The sequence below is a fragment of the Hyposmocoma kahamanoa genome, unplaced genomic scaffold, assembly GCF_003589595.1.
Source record: "Hyposmocoma kahamanoa isolate Upper Pololo Valley unplaced genomic scaffold, ASM358959v1 180, whole genome shotgun sequence".
NCBI classification, from domain to species: domain Eukaryota; kingdom Metazoa; phylum Arthropoda; class Insecta; order Lepidoptera; family Cosmopterigidae; genus Hyposmocoma; species Hyposmocoma kahamanoa.
In genome coordinates, this window is record NW_020653711.1 from 739,517 (window position 1) to 755,378 (window position 15,862).

Genomic DNA, 15,862 nt, shown 5'->3' on the forward strand with positions numbered 1-15,862 from the left:
TTTGCGCTGACGGAAATATTAAAAAAATTAAGTGGCAAGCCATTCTGATGTCAGGTTGGCTGGACCACTTTACATTTTTCAGAGTTCTAGCAGTATATAATTTACTTTTTTTATGTAACTATTTACTACCTAAACTTACTTTTTTTCACTATTTTAGGAAGCTTCTATAAGTTATTTAAAAAATATATTAAAAAGTCCAGCGATCCTGACGGACACGTAACTTTGATATAGTGGATCGACTAAATCTAGTTTTTAGCGACTAGATCTGACTAAATGAAGAGTGTACCTAACTAATCAAGGATACATCTAATCATGGTCACGCTGGGTTGAGGACGACCCGACTTCACCCACCACGATGTTGCAGTCTCACCATCTGCGATCTGCAAATTTTACCATGTCGTCTATCCATCTCGTTGCTGGCCGTCTCTGTAACCACTTCTTGGCCAACGATTTGGTTTTCACACCTCGCAATATGACATTATGTTAGTCGACATATGATCATACATTTTTGGCCTAAATTGTCGGGAGACATATTGGGATGAGTCTTCAGTCTGTGCCTGTGGTGCTATTGATTGTTCCTAGCTGACGCGGTGGTGATGTGATTAATAAAAAATAAAAAAAATTGTAAAAAAATATTTATTAAAAAATACATATTATCAATAAAAATAAACCTTAACGACTATAATTAAAAATAAAAAAATAATTATAAAAAAATAAAAGCGTAGAGTCAAAATCAGTCGAATTTGGACGGATATTTTACAATAAAAATGTCTAATTTCAAAAAACCCTAATTCAATATTAAAAGTACACTTAATCTAGGTATTTTTAGTTGGAATGTTCGAATGTCTGGAAGACTGTCTTTACATTTATGTTTATGACTTTAATGCTTTCAAAATGCAGATCCAATTTTTGAAGAAATATTTCAATAATCATTTATATACACTCACAGGCGATTAAATCGGGCTAGATTATGAATGACTGCATATATTTTAAATAATATGAATAATAATAGAGCTAGGATCTTGAAAATATTTTGTTTAGTTTATGTTACGTTGCTGTATTAAATTTTTGTAATTTTTTTAGTAAACATTTTTAGATAAAAAAAATTAATAGTTTCCTTTGTTAAACACACGAATGTGCACAACATAACGGTTATATAGAGATTATTTTTAACAATTGGCACCAATGGGAATGATAAGTATAATGGTCTAACATCTAACATCACTTGGAAAAAAGTTGTATGATAATGTTCCTCTCAACAGTCTGCAACATCAAAATTTAATACGAAAGCTTGTGCTCTCTCGCATAGTACACCCACACTCTTAAAATTAGTAAGCGAAAAACTTGATGCTGGCGAAATCCTAGAAGGAACACGAAGAAGTATCGACCGGAATAAGCATGGTAACGAAGCCAAGAAGTAAAACGATGAAGTATAGTTCGGAATAAGCAGGGTATATTTACTTCAATTAATACACACAGAGTGAATAATACCTCCCTCTGTAATACCAGATAAATTCAAAAAAATCAAAACAAATGGTTATATTATTATTTTTTATTTTACTCTATATACATACTGTATTTAAGTAATTGCTAGTTACACATCAAAATTGTAGAATAAAATACTATCACTCGTATGTGTATTATTTATATAGTTAGAAATTTAATTATACTCTGCTTATTCCAATGTCTGGCTGTGCATTATTGAAAAGGTTCCAAGAGGAGCTTTTTAAAGGTGTAGTAAACGCCACGTGATAATACATTTTTGTACAATTTACAATTACAAATTTAAATTCCAAAACCGCAATTTACAATTTTGCATGGCAAATTGTGCAGCGCCTAGTGGCTACAAGAAGTAAAATTTTGTAAGCAAACACGATCGCTAGCGACATCTGTCATCCTAAAAACAGTAAAGATGCAGGTTGTAACATAAACGTTTTTAATTTTCTATCATGTTGATAATCGATGCCTTACTTTCTCAAACTCGTATCTTATAAAGAGTGATTATTCAGGAGATAAGAAAACTTTCTATTTATTTTACATTTCTAATCAAAGGTGTTAATTTGGATGCATTACTTTAAAAATAATTAAACAATATATTGTACATATACAATCCATTTTTTTGCATTTCCTTAACTTCGTGCTGTAAGACACGAGTTAGAGAAAGAAAGGCGACGTACATTACAAAGCCAATAGTAGTAACGGTAATATTACATGTCAGACCAAAATTCCAATAACTTAAAGAGACGTAGTATGCGGCGCACGCGCATAAGCTGTGGGTATGAATCCGGAGCGACGCGACTTGGGCGCGTGGGCCCATAGCCAGCCTTCGACGGTTTGTTGAGTCAAGTCTGCATACACCCATTCCCCGCGTTTTACTGATAAATCGTCGGGTGCTTGCGCCTGGAAAGTATTATACTGATTTAAATAGACAAATTCATTGAGTATTCATCTTTTTTTGAGGGAGGATTAAAGTGACGTTTTCAGGGTTGCCAGTTTTCGTATAATTCTATATAGTCATGTAGTAGAGTTTCGTATAATTTTCTGACTTGATTTAAAGTAGTGTTGTAATAGATAATATTAAAAAATTTAAAGTAAAAAATGTATGAATAGTTTGCATTATAGCCTTCATTATTCTTATTTTGACAGGTTGATTTTGTCAAACCAAAAAATACAAAAACATCAAATAGAGCATTTTGACACAAGGCTACAAAAAGGATTTTAGTTTTTTATTCATTTAATTTACGTTGTACATTAGATACTAACAATTTTCTTTCCAACCTTTTCAAGTTGAAATTTTTTAATTTTCAATGATAATGAGATTTGTTTTCATTTACGTTATTTATTTTAATTGCAATTTCATGTTATTGTCAGTTAAATTTATTAATTAATCTGTTTGATTTGTATATTGAATTTTATGGATTTAATTAGTCCGAAATAAATTATTTTTATTATAGGCTATTTATTTCTATTGAAAAACGAATAAATTTGTTTTCACTTGACAACAGCCGAAATTCTTGTAATGAAATTATGAAACACTGTATTGGGACTTGCAATGTTTTGATATAACACGGTAGGGGTAGCCCACTTGTATCGAAATCAATTCGTGAGGTACTTATTTTAATGAAAATTATGTACTTTAGACTATACAACCACAGATAACACATCCGCGGAAGAATGACAGTAGGTGCATGTCATTCTTCCGCGGATAACTAGCAACAGCAACATCTAATCTTCGGCCCAAGTCTGCTATTTTTTTAAAGTACTGGTTATTGTAATTCCATTGAGACTCTTGTTCTGCTAAAATCCAGTTGAGTCCCAATACAGTGTCACTAGAGTGGCAGTGACGGCATTCATTCATTCATTCAATCACTAACGATCGATGTTGCCTTACTAAAATTACTTTACTTTTTTATTCATTGCTATATCTTAATTTTTATCTCTAATCAGCTATTTAGTCTTTAAATGAAATATATTTTTCATGTCAAATAATTAGTAGGCTACGCCATCGACACGTCGTTGAAGAACAATGCCAAAAACACTGCAATGGCAGTACCTTGATGGCCACTAGTATAACTTTTAGTGGTATATTGCTTATGTCATTTTCTACATTTTTATTTTGGGTGGGTTGCATCAAAGGGTAAGCGTGACTGCAGCATCCATTGAAAATTTGGTGTCAAAGACTTCAGGTAATGTTTGATAAATTTTACATCATCCTGTATCTTTGCTTTTGTCGCTAAATTATAAAAATAACTTAATTGCGATTCGTTAGCTATCTGTTGCCAATAATAATAAAACTCCTGTGCGTAGTCTATCTGCGATAGGAATTGCTCTATTAACTTCTAAGCAATTATGCTTTACGTCGTGCATGACGAAAAATTGATTTTATACCATTGAAGAGCTGGCCCTTCAAGATACGTTGCAATCACGTACGTCTTTTGCACATCTGACCAATTATTAATTACGCTGATCGCCTCTAAATTCGTCTACATCGTTTAAGCCAGAAAACTTTTGCGCCGCGACCCGATTCATTTTCTTCCTTGCCCTTTTCACTAGCACAATAGGATAAAAGCAAGTAAATATAAATAAAAATTACGACCTTATATGTTTCTTCTTCCTTAAGAAACATATGTCTTAATTTTTATTGACTGAACGGTAAGTTAGATGGGTGTCAAGAAATGAAACGGTAAGTTATATGGGTGCGAAGAAAGCATATATGTTCTTAATTGTACAACATACTCTCCGTACAGAGTACTAAAAAAACCGACCTCAAAAGTACGTGGAATTACGTCTATTTGCTAAGTTTTATTGAAATATTCCCTAGTTCGCCACTATACGGGAGACTGTACTGTTCACACAGGAGATAATAAAAATCGGTTCGCACTACTCAAAGTATATTGAGAGAGAAAAAACGTCTTGAATTGGAGCACAGCAACACCAACCATTAAAATAATTATAAAAATGAATGTTCATGCGTGATCTGCCACCATTATAGGTGGATGATTTTCTTCAAAATGAAATGGGACTACTATGGAGGTACCCTCTTTCCAACAAAAAAAGAATCATGAAAATCGGTTCACAAATACTGGAGTTACCGCGTAACATACATACAAAAAAAAGACAGTCGAATTGAGAACCTCCTCCTTTTTTGAAGACGGTTCAAAAGATGAACAGTTATGTCATATTAATTCATTTTTAGGAAACAATTGTGTATATACAAAGTTTTAAAGTATTACTGCAAATTCTGAATTATAATAGATTCTAAACAGGGTGTTAGAGAAATACAAGTCCTTAAGCTCCGAGCTCAGAGCTCCCTGTGAAAGAGTTCGTCCAGGGTAGTACTACCACCTTACTTATTTCCGCCGCCAAGCAGTAATGTCAGCATTACTGTGTTCCGGTTTGGAAGGGTAAGGGTGCTAGTGAAATTACAGGCACAAGGGACTTGTCAACTTATGTCTCAGGGTAACGGGCGCTTTGGCAGTGCCCGTCAGATCTTTGCGATTTAAAGCTCTGAGTGGCACTGCAACTGATAAGGACAGGCGTGTAGCTTACCATCAGGCGCATGATCTTGTTCGTTCCGTCACTTAATATTTTATAAAAAAAAAAGAATCTAAAAAATAATACTCTATCGGCATATAACTGATTTTGACGGCCTCTGTGGTTGAGTGGCTTGCACAACGATTTGCACGGTGTCGCCATCCTTGAAGACCCGGGTTCGATCCCCGGCCGGGTCAGTATAGAAAATTAACTTCTATATTGTCTCGGATCTGGTTGTTTGTGGTACCATCGTTGTTTCCAATTTCATAACCCAAGTGCTTTAGCTAGTCTTACTTTAAAATCAGAGCCACGTAATTGATGTCGTTTAATATAATATATATAACTGAGATTATTTAAAATTGCAGTCTTTGCGTCCTGATATGGATACTGAAAATAAATATGAACTTCGGGAAGCCGATTTTCCATTTCTACTTTATTTTGGGGCACAACAGCAAACATTCAATAAGGTAGTTGGCTCCGACGAATTTTCTTGGCAAACTGGGATCTGTCCTGTGACGATAAAAAATATGGACTTCGTGCGTCATATTGCAATATGTAGAGAAACAAATGCATACCTTATAATCATAAAGCATGACTAGCTCAGTCCCGTGGTAGCGGCCGTCGCTGTCTTGCGCAGTGGTATTCAGTGTGGTGTTTAACATTGAGTTGTTTGCGTTCGTTGCGGTAGGTGAATGCAGTGTTTGCGTGCTTTCTTGTTGTGATGCTGAAACAGAGACGCAGTTACATTTTAAATGTGTTGTTCTGCCCTGATAAGCCGAAAAGTGCTATCTCAATCGGATTAAGTTTTGAGCAAATCGACTTTTTGTAAATTGTATTTTCGCATCTTTAAAAATAAAACTTATTTATATGTATTTTTGATTAATAGAGATATTGACATATCTACCTTTGTGAGATACCGCTATTTTGATTATAAAGAAAGCCGCCAAATCTATTAGTAATTTAAGGAAAAATTGAGATATACTTCTTAGTGGTTTTTTAAATGTTTTAAGTTTGATAGCGCTATTTCTATTATACCATTAGATGTGAAATTATTGTAGTTATTGAATGGTATAAAAAAAAAACTAAAAGGACGTATCTCAGAGATAGCGCCTTTCGGCTTAGCAGGGCAGTGTTTTAAATTTTTATTGAATTGATATTCAATTACTTTTTGTGAAATTACTCCACTAGTTTGTTATAATTATTAATACAAAGATCGAACACTAAGAAAAAATTCCTTCGATCCGGCTGGATTCGAACCGACATCTTCTAACTTACCGTGGCAGACGCTATACCAACTAAGCCACGGAACGAATTTTTCTAAGTGCTTGCGTCGTGTCTTTGTATTTGGTTTTTTAATGACTTTTTAGTCGTAGCGCCATGTATGAGAAATCTATGAAAGATTTATCACTCAGTTACTACCTTTACAGATACCAGTCCTGGCGAGAGATGTCACTATTCACTGTATTTTAAATTTTTATTGAATTGATATACAATTATTTTTTGTGAAATTACTCCACTAGTTTGTTATAATTATTAATACAAAGATCGAACACTCAGAAAAAATTCCTTCGAGGGCAGTGTTGTTGTTAAAACAAGTTTTAAAACAGAATAATACATTACATTCCGCATAGAATTGCCTTTTTGAAACCGAATTATATTTAGCAGTCGATATAAGTAAACATAACGCAAGAAATATAATAAAATTATTTGATATTCAATTCTCAACTGCAAACTGGCTTTCAAATTACACGGTTAGGGCACTGTAAGATAGTAAATAAATAATAATAAATAACGCGTACACACTCATAGCCACGCACTAGGGAAACCCTGTATCGCGGGTGCCACGGACACACGTATAGACAACTACAAATTACACCCAAAGTCATGAGAGTGAAATGAATATAGGCCATACAAATATTTCTCCCGGCCCGGGAATCGAACCCGTGGCAGTCCAGCATGGTAACCGTTCGGCCACAGAGGCAGTCATACTAATATGGTTCATTTTGCTTGCACACTGGCATTACTTCAGAATTTATTTTATTACATACGAAATTAAAACCATTTGAAAAATGTATATCATATAGTATACGTGTTCTGTTTAATTCAGTTGATATAAAAAAAATCATTGATATATGTAAAGTACTTATAGAATACAGCGGTTTTCTTGTAAAATTCGAGGTAAGTTTTGTGTTTTTTTCTATCACGATTCCTAATTTTTAGGAATCGTGTTTTCACACTGTATAGAGTAATCTTTTATCCAAAGTGATGGATTCAACACTCTCACAGTTATGCGGAATCAACCAAAGCCATTTGAGGTTCCATCGACTCTAAGGCTAGATCAAAACAGTTATATTTGCTAGCAGAGATTGTATTTGAACTTGCCCCGTATAATTCATATAATATTTTTTGTGAAAGCCTTTTGTTTGTAATAAAAATATTATCTAAACCTAAACGCCATAGGGTGACAAGAAAAATCAAGTTGCCGGTGTCCGTTATTAACCGATGTTGCTGCACGCGTCGACTTTGCTGACAGTACGTACCTTCGTTAACTATTATATTGCGACACAGGCGTGGTAGTGTTTTAGGTATGTGTGTGATAATTATTAATACAAAGATAATACACTTAGGAAGAAATCGTCCGATCCGAGTGGACTCGAACCAACGTCTTCCAGCAAACCGTGACAGACGCTATGCCACCTAAGCCACGGAACGAACTAACGGACATTACGCATTTTTCTATGTGCCTGTTGCAGGTATTTGTTTTATACGACTTTTTTAGCGATTTTTTTGTCGTAGCGTCATCTGTGATAAATCTATTTCTTCACTCAGCCAGATAACTTTAATATTTGTAATTTTTAAGCTTATTGAAAATGCATCAAGTATATAGCCAGAAATAGAGACGAAACGTCATTTAATTTGTTTGAAAACAATTCTGCCATATAATTACTGTGATAACTGCGCTCCGATTGGTCAGCCCGAATTCAAACAATGGACGAGTTTCATCAATAGGTGTCGTCAATTGTTTTACTTCAAGTCGACCAGTTAACTTGAGCTTTGCTATAATGGACGAAAATCGCAAAATATTTAATATTTAATTACCGATGACATTTGATTCCGTTTGTTTTGTAATTAGATGTTTCTCCCCACACCACCGAATGAAACAGCACGCCATCGTTAGACATATTACCTTTATTGCAATAAAATTACAATAAATACTGAATATCAGTCAGTTCAAGTCAGTTGTTGGCGCTGTCTATATTACCAGTGCAAACGAGTGTTGGTATTTATAAGTGATGTATCACTGATGAGTTATCAAGAACGTATGGCCCTTATTTCGTCTCTATTTCTGGTTATGTACTCGATGATTGAATGTCACAATGTTTGACCAACATGATATTCAATTTTTTTTTGTGAAATTACTCCACTAGTGTGTAATAATAATAAATTATTAATACAAAGATCGAACACTTAGGAAAAATCCTTCGGTTTGGCTGGATTCGAACCAACGTCTTCCAGCAAACCGTGCCAGACGCTATGCCAACTAAGTGACGGAACGAACTAACGGGCCATACGCAAAAATATTTGAATATCACGGTGGTTAAACATTCAATAAACTTTTTTTTTAACGCGCACTCACTATAGTCCCGCACTATGGAAATCTTGTATCGCGGGTGCCATAGACAATCACAAATTACACCCAAACTCACGAGAGAAATAAATGTAGGCCATACAAATATTTCTCCTGACACGAGAATCGAACCCTGGACCTCTGCGTGGCAGTCCAGCATGGTAACCGCTCAGCCACAGACGGAATCAATATGGTATAATTATGTACGTGATGTTTTATGTTCTTGTTGGTACCTATATATATCGCTTTTGTTTTTTGTGGAAGTGGTTACTTTGAAAATCGAAACATTGGAATGAAAGCAGTGAATCTAAAGCTCTAACGTTACCAAAAGCCGTTTTGATCCTTATAAACGTTATCCCTGTTTTCCCAGGTAGACCTACATAAACTCTAATTACCTTGTACGACAGCAGGGTAGACAAAGCCTGAAGGTATGAAGCCCTCTTGCCCATCACTTCTTACTATCCAGTACCAGTCTGGGTCTTCTCGGTTTAACACTGAAAAGAGGATGATTATAATGTATTATTAGGGTTGGCATTTGCAAGGATTTGTCGGGATTTTTTAGGTTTAGGGTAACAATTTTCAGAAAAAAAGCCCACCTCGCAATTCTGTAGTAAAACTATACGACTCTTTCTTCTTCTTATCTCTGCTGACGCGTGAGAGTGCAGATATTTTCGATGTTTTTTTGTTACTAAAAATGTCCAGATTTTCTTGCAAATGTCAAGACTACTAAAATTTCGTTTGATAACTCCAAATATGATGGACTTTTTTTCTTTACTGGTGTTTACATATTTCCACAGTCTCACTAAAGACAAGGAAGAATAATGGGAGACACAGATTAATTTTATTCATATTTACATTAAATTCACAATACACACATGCACACACAGTTACACTAACTACACATACTCATCTTTTCGATTATCATTTGCACATACTAATACTTGCCTATACCTAAGGTTGCTAACGAGAAAAAAAATGTATGATACATTTAAAAATATTTTTTTAAGTTTAATAATATAACTACAACAAAGATAACTAAATTGTATTTTCTACCTAAATAAAACACTCACTGCTCCTGTACACATTTTCGCCTTACATGATTTAATTCTTTGTGATTTTTGGTATCTCACTGAACTGATTTAAGGTAAGCATCCACAATAAATTATTTAGTAGTAATGATACGGCTTAGCGGCCTAGTGGGGAGAGTCTGCTTGCGAAGCCTGTGATCGCAGGTTCACATCCCGGTTAATTACTTTTATTTTTCTTTAATGTAGAACTTTGTTTAGGCACCTATATGGATTAATCATTCGTTTTTGGTTAAAAAATGCGTTAATTTTTATTCTATATATTTAAGCCCTTTTAGCCTATGTTATTAATATTTACGTGTAATATTCGGTATTTGTTGTCTATAGAATAGTTCAAATTGTTTCTGTATTAATTCATATTGTAAAAAGAAATCTCGTATTTACTATACTTTATGTTTATTTTAACATTAACTCTAACAGGGTCGTTTTCAGATAACCACCAAAAATGTGTCTCTTTCAATAACTTTTACGTTATTACATGAATGCTAAACATTATTTATTTAATATGATTGCTTGCTTACTTAATCTGTGTTACACATAAAAAGACTACTTTACTACGCCACAGTAATTAATAAAAATTAAAAAAGTGGGCAATTTCTCATTCATGGGAGCCGGTTCCACGTCGCCCTAATTTTAAGAAAAGAAGAAAAAAAATCAAACACTCGTGGAAATCGCAATATTTACCATCGAGGATAAACTCTAATAACTTTCACGTCGAATACATACCGTAACTTTCCAATTTATTATAAACAAACATATTTTCTTGGGAATACAAAATGTGTTTCAATTTTTCTTATCATTAGTGTCACTTCAACTAAAAGCCTCCTAATAACAAAAGTTAATACCCCATCACCTTCACCCTTCGCACACGTGAGAAGGGGCTCCTGTCGGATTGGAGTGTATACAGTGAAGTAACCTGTGCATTTCCGTTTTAGCAAAAAATCTACTTAAATACCAATTTCAGTGCTAGTGACTAAATCGTTCTCATTCATGTAAATCAATCTTAATAAGTTTATAAGTAATAGTTTTATAAACTTTATTGTACATCAATCAGACAAAGGAACTATAAAATCCATGCACTTTTATAACAGTCCAGCATATTTTACACACTTGACAATTAAAAATGTATTCAAATATCATTATTGTTGCTCTCATTCTTGTCTACTTTTAAGTCAAATAGTTACTTTAAGCCAAACATTTACTTGAAATATAACAATTAGATGGTGATAATGGTGGTGATGACGGTGGTGACGATGATTGTGATTAAATGATTGTGATGATGATGTGAATGGTAATGATGCTGATGATAATGGTGATCATGATGATGATGTTGATGGTGGTGATGACGATATATTGATGTACAACAAAGTTTATATGACATTAACAAAATACTTCTTTAGATTTATTTATTAATTACATATAGATAGATAGATGGTCTTACACGGATGAGAAGGATTTTGATACAAGAAGTTATATTAAAATATTGGTTACATGTTAAATGATGTTAAATGTTCTTTTTTGAACGATAAAATGTGTGTTCTAATAATAATTTCTCATTACTGTGCCGTCTTTCTCATTTATGTTTATGAAAAAATCATTCGTGTTACTGCAACCTCATTCGTATGACCTAAAAAAAATTTTGTTGTATTTAACTTAAATATTTCTGTGATTTTATAATTATTGACATTGCTTGAACTTATTTGTACGATTAAGATCTTAAAACCAAAAGAAAAAAGGGTTTTATAAAAATGACTCAAAAAGTGCCATTGAAATTCGGAAAGTGAAATTCATCACACACACAACAACATGATTGTATCGGATTTAATTCGCGTACTTTGTTCTTTTCAGACAAACCAATGATTTGGGTTCTTCACAGGTCTCATGATCACGATTTATATAGGTATTTAGATATTATGTTTAACCAAGAATTTTTATCAAAGGAGATAATCTCCTTGCAATACCTGTAACAAACTCTCCTCTTTCTACATCAACGTCGTTTTCATCCCTCGCCTGGAACGTGTACAGAACGACGTATCGTCCTGAGGGGTCTTTGCTGAATGGACATGCTTCGCCTTCACTGCCCAACTCCGAGTGCCCATCATTTGTAGCTCCGTCTGATACGGATAATCTAGAAATAGAACTTTCAAGTATTATTAATTTGTTTTATTTTTTGTGAACTAACTCCACTAGTTTGTTCTAATTATCAAATAGAAAAATACAAAGATGGAAAGTTAATAGCGTCGCGTTTGGTATAAAAGATTCCTAATTTCTGCTCTAGTTTGCCTTTGAATGACTTCACCACGTGTTTTAAAATATTGAGGATAAGAATTGAGAGATGAGAGAGACAAATATGCAAATATCCCTAATGATGCATGGCAAAGGCAATAATAGTCTTTAGCCTTTTGAACGGCGGTTTCTAACTATCATCGAACCACTCACCGCTAATCGTATTCGAGAGAATAGTGTGTTCGAGATACACTTCTTCTGGACTCTGAAAGCGCTTTTTAAGACTACTGAGTTGCTCCACAGTACAAGACCGTTGCTGAGCACGGATGAAACGTAGGTGATAGGCCGTCAACGCAGCTTGTCGAGAGACAGTTTGCCTTAGTCTTCGTAGAGCGAAACAAATCTATTTAGGTAGCAACATCATTTTAGGGTTAAATAGTAACAAAAAAAAGTTATGTTTAATGCTGCAATTTTGCCGCTTATACTCGATTACGTTCATGGGTCACATGTCTTACTATGGTATGATTTCTTTTTATTTTTCTTATATTTCGGGATGATTACACTCCCCATGATCACAAGTTGACCAGTGGCAGGTTTTTTAAACATTAAATATTTTTATTTTAATAATAATAGTAACTTTTAACTGGCGATACCCGTGACAATTAAGCGTGAACCCGTTCTGAGATATCGAAAAAATAAAAAGAACTCATACTGTGGTAAGAAACCTGTAATTAATTAGTGATGAGAATTACCATGAAAGTCTTCAAATTTATAAATGTGTGTATGATTTATTTCGTATAGATACAGACATCCTTTTCAACTATTGCAATAGTAGAAAAATGGTTACTTAATTTATGTATCAATCTATCTTATATAGATATTATAGATAGTGATATACATAATTGATCAATATTGTGACAAAAGTGTACAAGTGGTACTAAATGACACCTAATACTTTATCTGAATTGCTTTCTGAAATATCAGACAGTTAAACTTACTGTGAAACATCTCTATGAGCCAGGTCAGTCGGTGACCGGCTTCTGGGCAGTTTTTTCTTTAAATCGTGTGGTTCACATGGTGCACAGTATGAATGCGGAATAAATCCTTCTCTCCTTGACTCTGCTACTATCACATACACCCAATCATTCTCTCTATATAAGACATTAACTATTTGACCACGTTTTACCTGAAATAAGTTGTATATTATGTGAAGTAACAAATTTTTCATGAATAAGTAAGATAAGAATGATTTATCAGAAAGAGAGTAACATTGGTGTAGTCAACATTCTTTCTCTAAAAGAAATTTTTAATTTAATTCCTTCATTAAATATTTCTACTTAAATAAACATAACAAACAATAATAAGAAATCCCAAAAATTCTTACTTCAAGTTCGTCATCAACACAAGGAGCAAAATCATGAAGTACCACCATTTTAGAGTCTGGACTAAGACCGTGCTCCTTCTCAATCCCAACTCGGACTAGTGTCTCAATGCTAGCAGAGCCTGTAATTCGGCCCATGCCCGGGCTAAGGCCAGAGCCAGGTCTTGATAAATCTTTGTCTGAATCTCCACTGCTGGCTGTAATTACAATGGAAAATGTGTTATAGCTGTTTAATTTGACTCATTTATTTTTTTGTGAAGGCCAAAACAAAAGATCAGATGAGAGCTCATATTCTGTAGACCAAAAGCTAGCAACAATTTCCAAGTTACTTTAGACAACATCCATTGTACGTATGTTGTGTATTTGTAACTTGATTTCAACTTGCTCGGTCCACTCCTGAACCCTTTTAGTTGCCAGATTATCTCACGAACAGCCTACACACGATGGAAATGTAAGCAAATTTTGTATGAAGTTGTTGACCTCTGTGCTTCCATCCACTAACTAAAACGTGGCTAAGTGATAAGTGGTAAAATATCTGTGTTAAATAGCATAAAATAGAACTCAAAATTCTCTATTTAAAAACAGTTATAACGTTCGGTACCATGACCGACATATCGAAACTTAGCCTAATGATGCATAACTAAATTATCATAAAACAATTTCAATATCTTAAAATGGTCTTTTATGAATCTTAAAATATGATTTTCTCATTATAGCTACATCATAGCAAATGGCAAAACAGTTAGCACTATGAGGACTAAATATGGAGGGCCCAGGCAATACTCTTGCTAGTCTTAGTTCTCAATTTGGGTATAGCACTTTCATGAATTGGAGCTGGTCGGTCTATGCAGAATATTGGTTATTTATAGGTATATAAAGTATGTAACTACTGATTGCTATCCAAAGATATCGTAAAATATTAAAAATCCATGATGGCAAAATCCATTGAGTTGCTTGAATTATAATATTTCCAAATACAGTATTTATATAGTCTATACCTGGTTTTATATATATGACATCTTTGGTGAAACAGTGACTTTACTTACATTTGTAAAGATTTACAGAAAATGAGTTAAAAGCTGTATTTTTTGTTTTTCTGGGCTACATAGCACATTTGAAGATTAAGTCAAGTCTTTTTCACAACCCATTCCAGTAACTTTCTACATAGGCGTTCTACATAAACTGAGGATTTATAGGGAATAATTATGCTTTGTTTTTATTATATGTACCTATGTAATGTTTCTGTAATAGCAATAGGTGAAGACTGAAAATCAACCATGCTGAATTTAATATTTTTTGTCCACATTGCTGTCTTGTTTAATATTAATGATTCGCTTGTATTATCTTTTATGAAAAATGACTGTGAATCTTTTTGTTTTATTTTTACTTTATTATTTTTTATATTTAGTTGTTATGGTGATGTTATATCTGAAAGTCGGAACGTAAATTACTGTAATAAATTACTTTTATTTATCTTTTGTTGTTTTGTTGGTAACTTCTAACCAAACTTATAGCTCTAGTTGGAAACTATAGTTGTTAATAAGAAAAAAGAAATTAACTCATGAGCATCGTAATTGATTTCACACAAAGTCAGGTGCAATATCATATGATCAAGTTACAATCAAGTAAAACAAGACGAAATACTAGTTTTATATGAAATTATGTAGAAAGTCCAAGAGGTCATTGACATAAAAGTTCTCACGAAAGCTCAATAAAACTTACATTTCTTTTTCTTCCCCCTTCTGATTCTGACTGGACACAAGAACGCCATATTGTTTTACACATAAATTAACACATATTTCAAGAAATAAAATAACAATTAGCACATCATTCGATGTTTTTTTGTTACAAAAGGATTTCACAGTCTCTACTTGACAGTCAGAAGTTCACAAAACAACTTTTTTTAAAAGAGCGATGCGTTTTGTCATTGCTCGTTTGGTTTCTAAAAGCAGAACTCATAGAATTTTGCATTTAATTCGATCGGTGTATAAAACAAGAGATTGCTTTTTGTAATACTGTTACTTAATCAAGAAATTAAAATGCTTTTATTTTGACATTCTTTTTGTGCTAATTATGTACAAATTATAGGGTATCTGGATTAAAAGATCAAACAAACAATTTTTAATGAAAAGATATTTATTATAGATCGAACAAACAAACATAATTATGTAATTATGATAAAGGCAGTTCTGAAATTATTATATAAACTTTCAACATTTAACTACAAGGTTTGTAATAGAAATTTCTGCTTTCGCATTCGTATAGACTTTGGCACATTCATAACATAACATATTAGCATAAAAATACCATTTATTCTATGTTAACATTATAAAATACAATTTATATATCTTCCTTTAACACTCTAAATTAAGTTTATAAATATAACATGTATCTCAATTAAATTCCATCTTTTAAAAAATATAATATGTAATGCCCTCCACATATAAAAAGCAGCTTATTTACAATATGCTAATTAAGACGTGTTTTAAAATTTGTCTACGGTACCTA

At 33.3% G+C, this 15,862-nt stretch overlaps 1 protein-coding gene across 1 annotated transcript; it reads right to left on the minus strand.

The window, feature by feature from the left end:
• Positions 1 to 1,102: 1,102 nt before the first annotated feature.
• On the minus strand, positions 1,103 to 15,140 carry LOC113225979 (SH3 domain-containing protein Dlish). Its single transcript, XM_026458473.1, has 7 exons — positions 15,077 to 15,140; positions 13,358 to 13,551; positions 12,972 to 13,159; positions 11,709 to 11,875; positions 9,058 to 9,156; positions 5,610 to 5,758; positions 1,103 to 2,400 (listed from the first exon to the last, which is right to left on the minus strand). The coding sequence occupies exons 1-7, from the start codon at positions 15,123 to 15,125 to the stop codon at positions 2,236 to 2,238; spliced, it is 1,011 nt and encodes a 336-aa protein (XP_026314258.1). The 5' UTR covers positions 15,126 to 15,140; the 3' UTR covers positions 1,103 to 2,235.
• Positions 15,141 to 15,862: the final 722 nt, after the last annotated feature.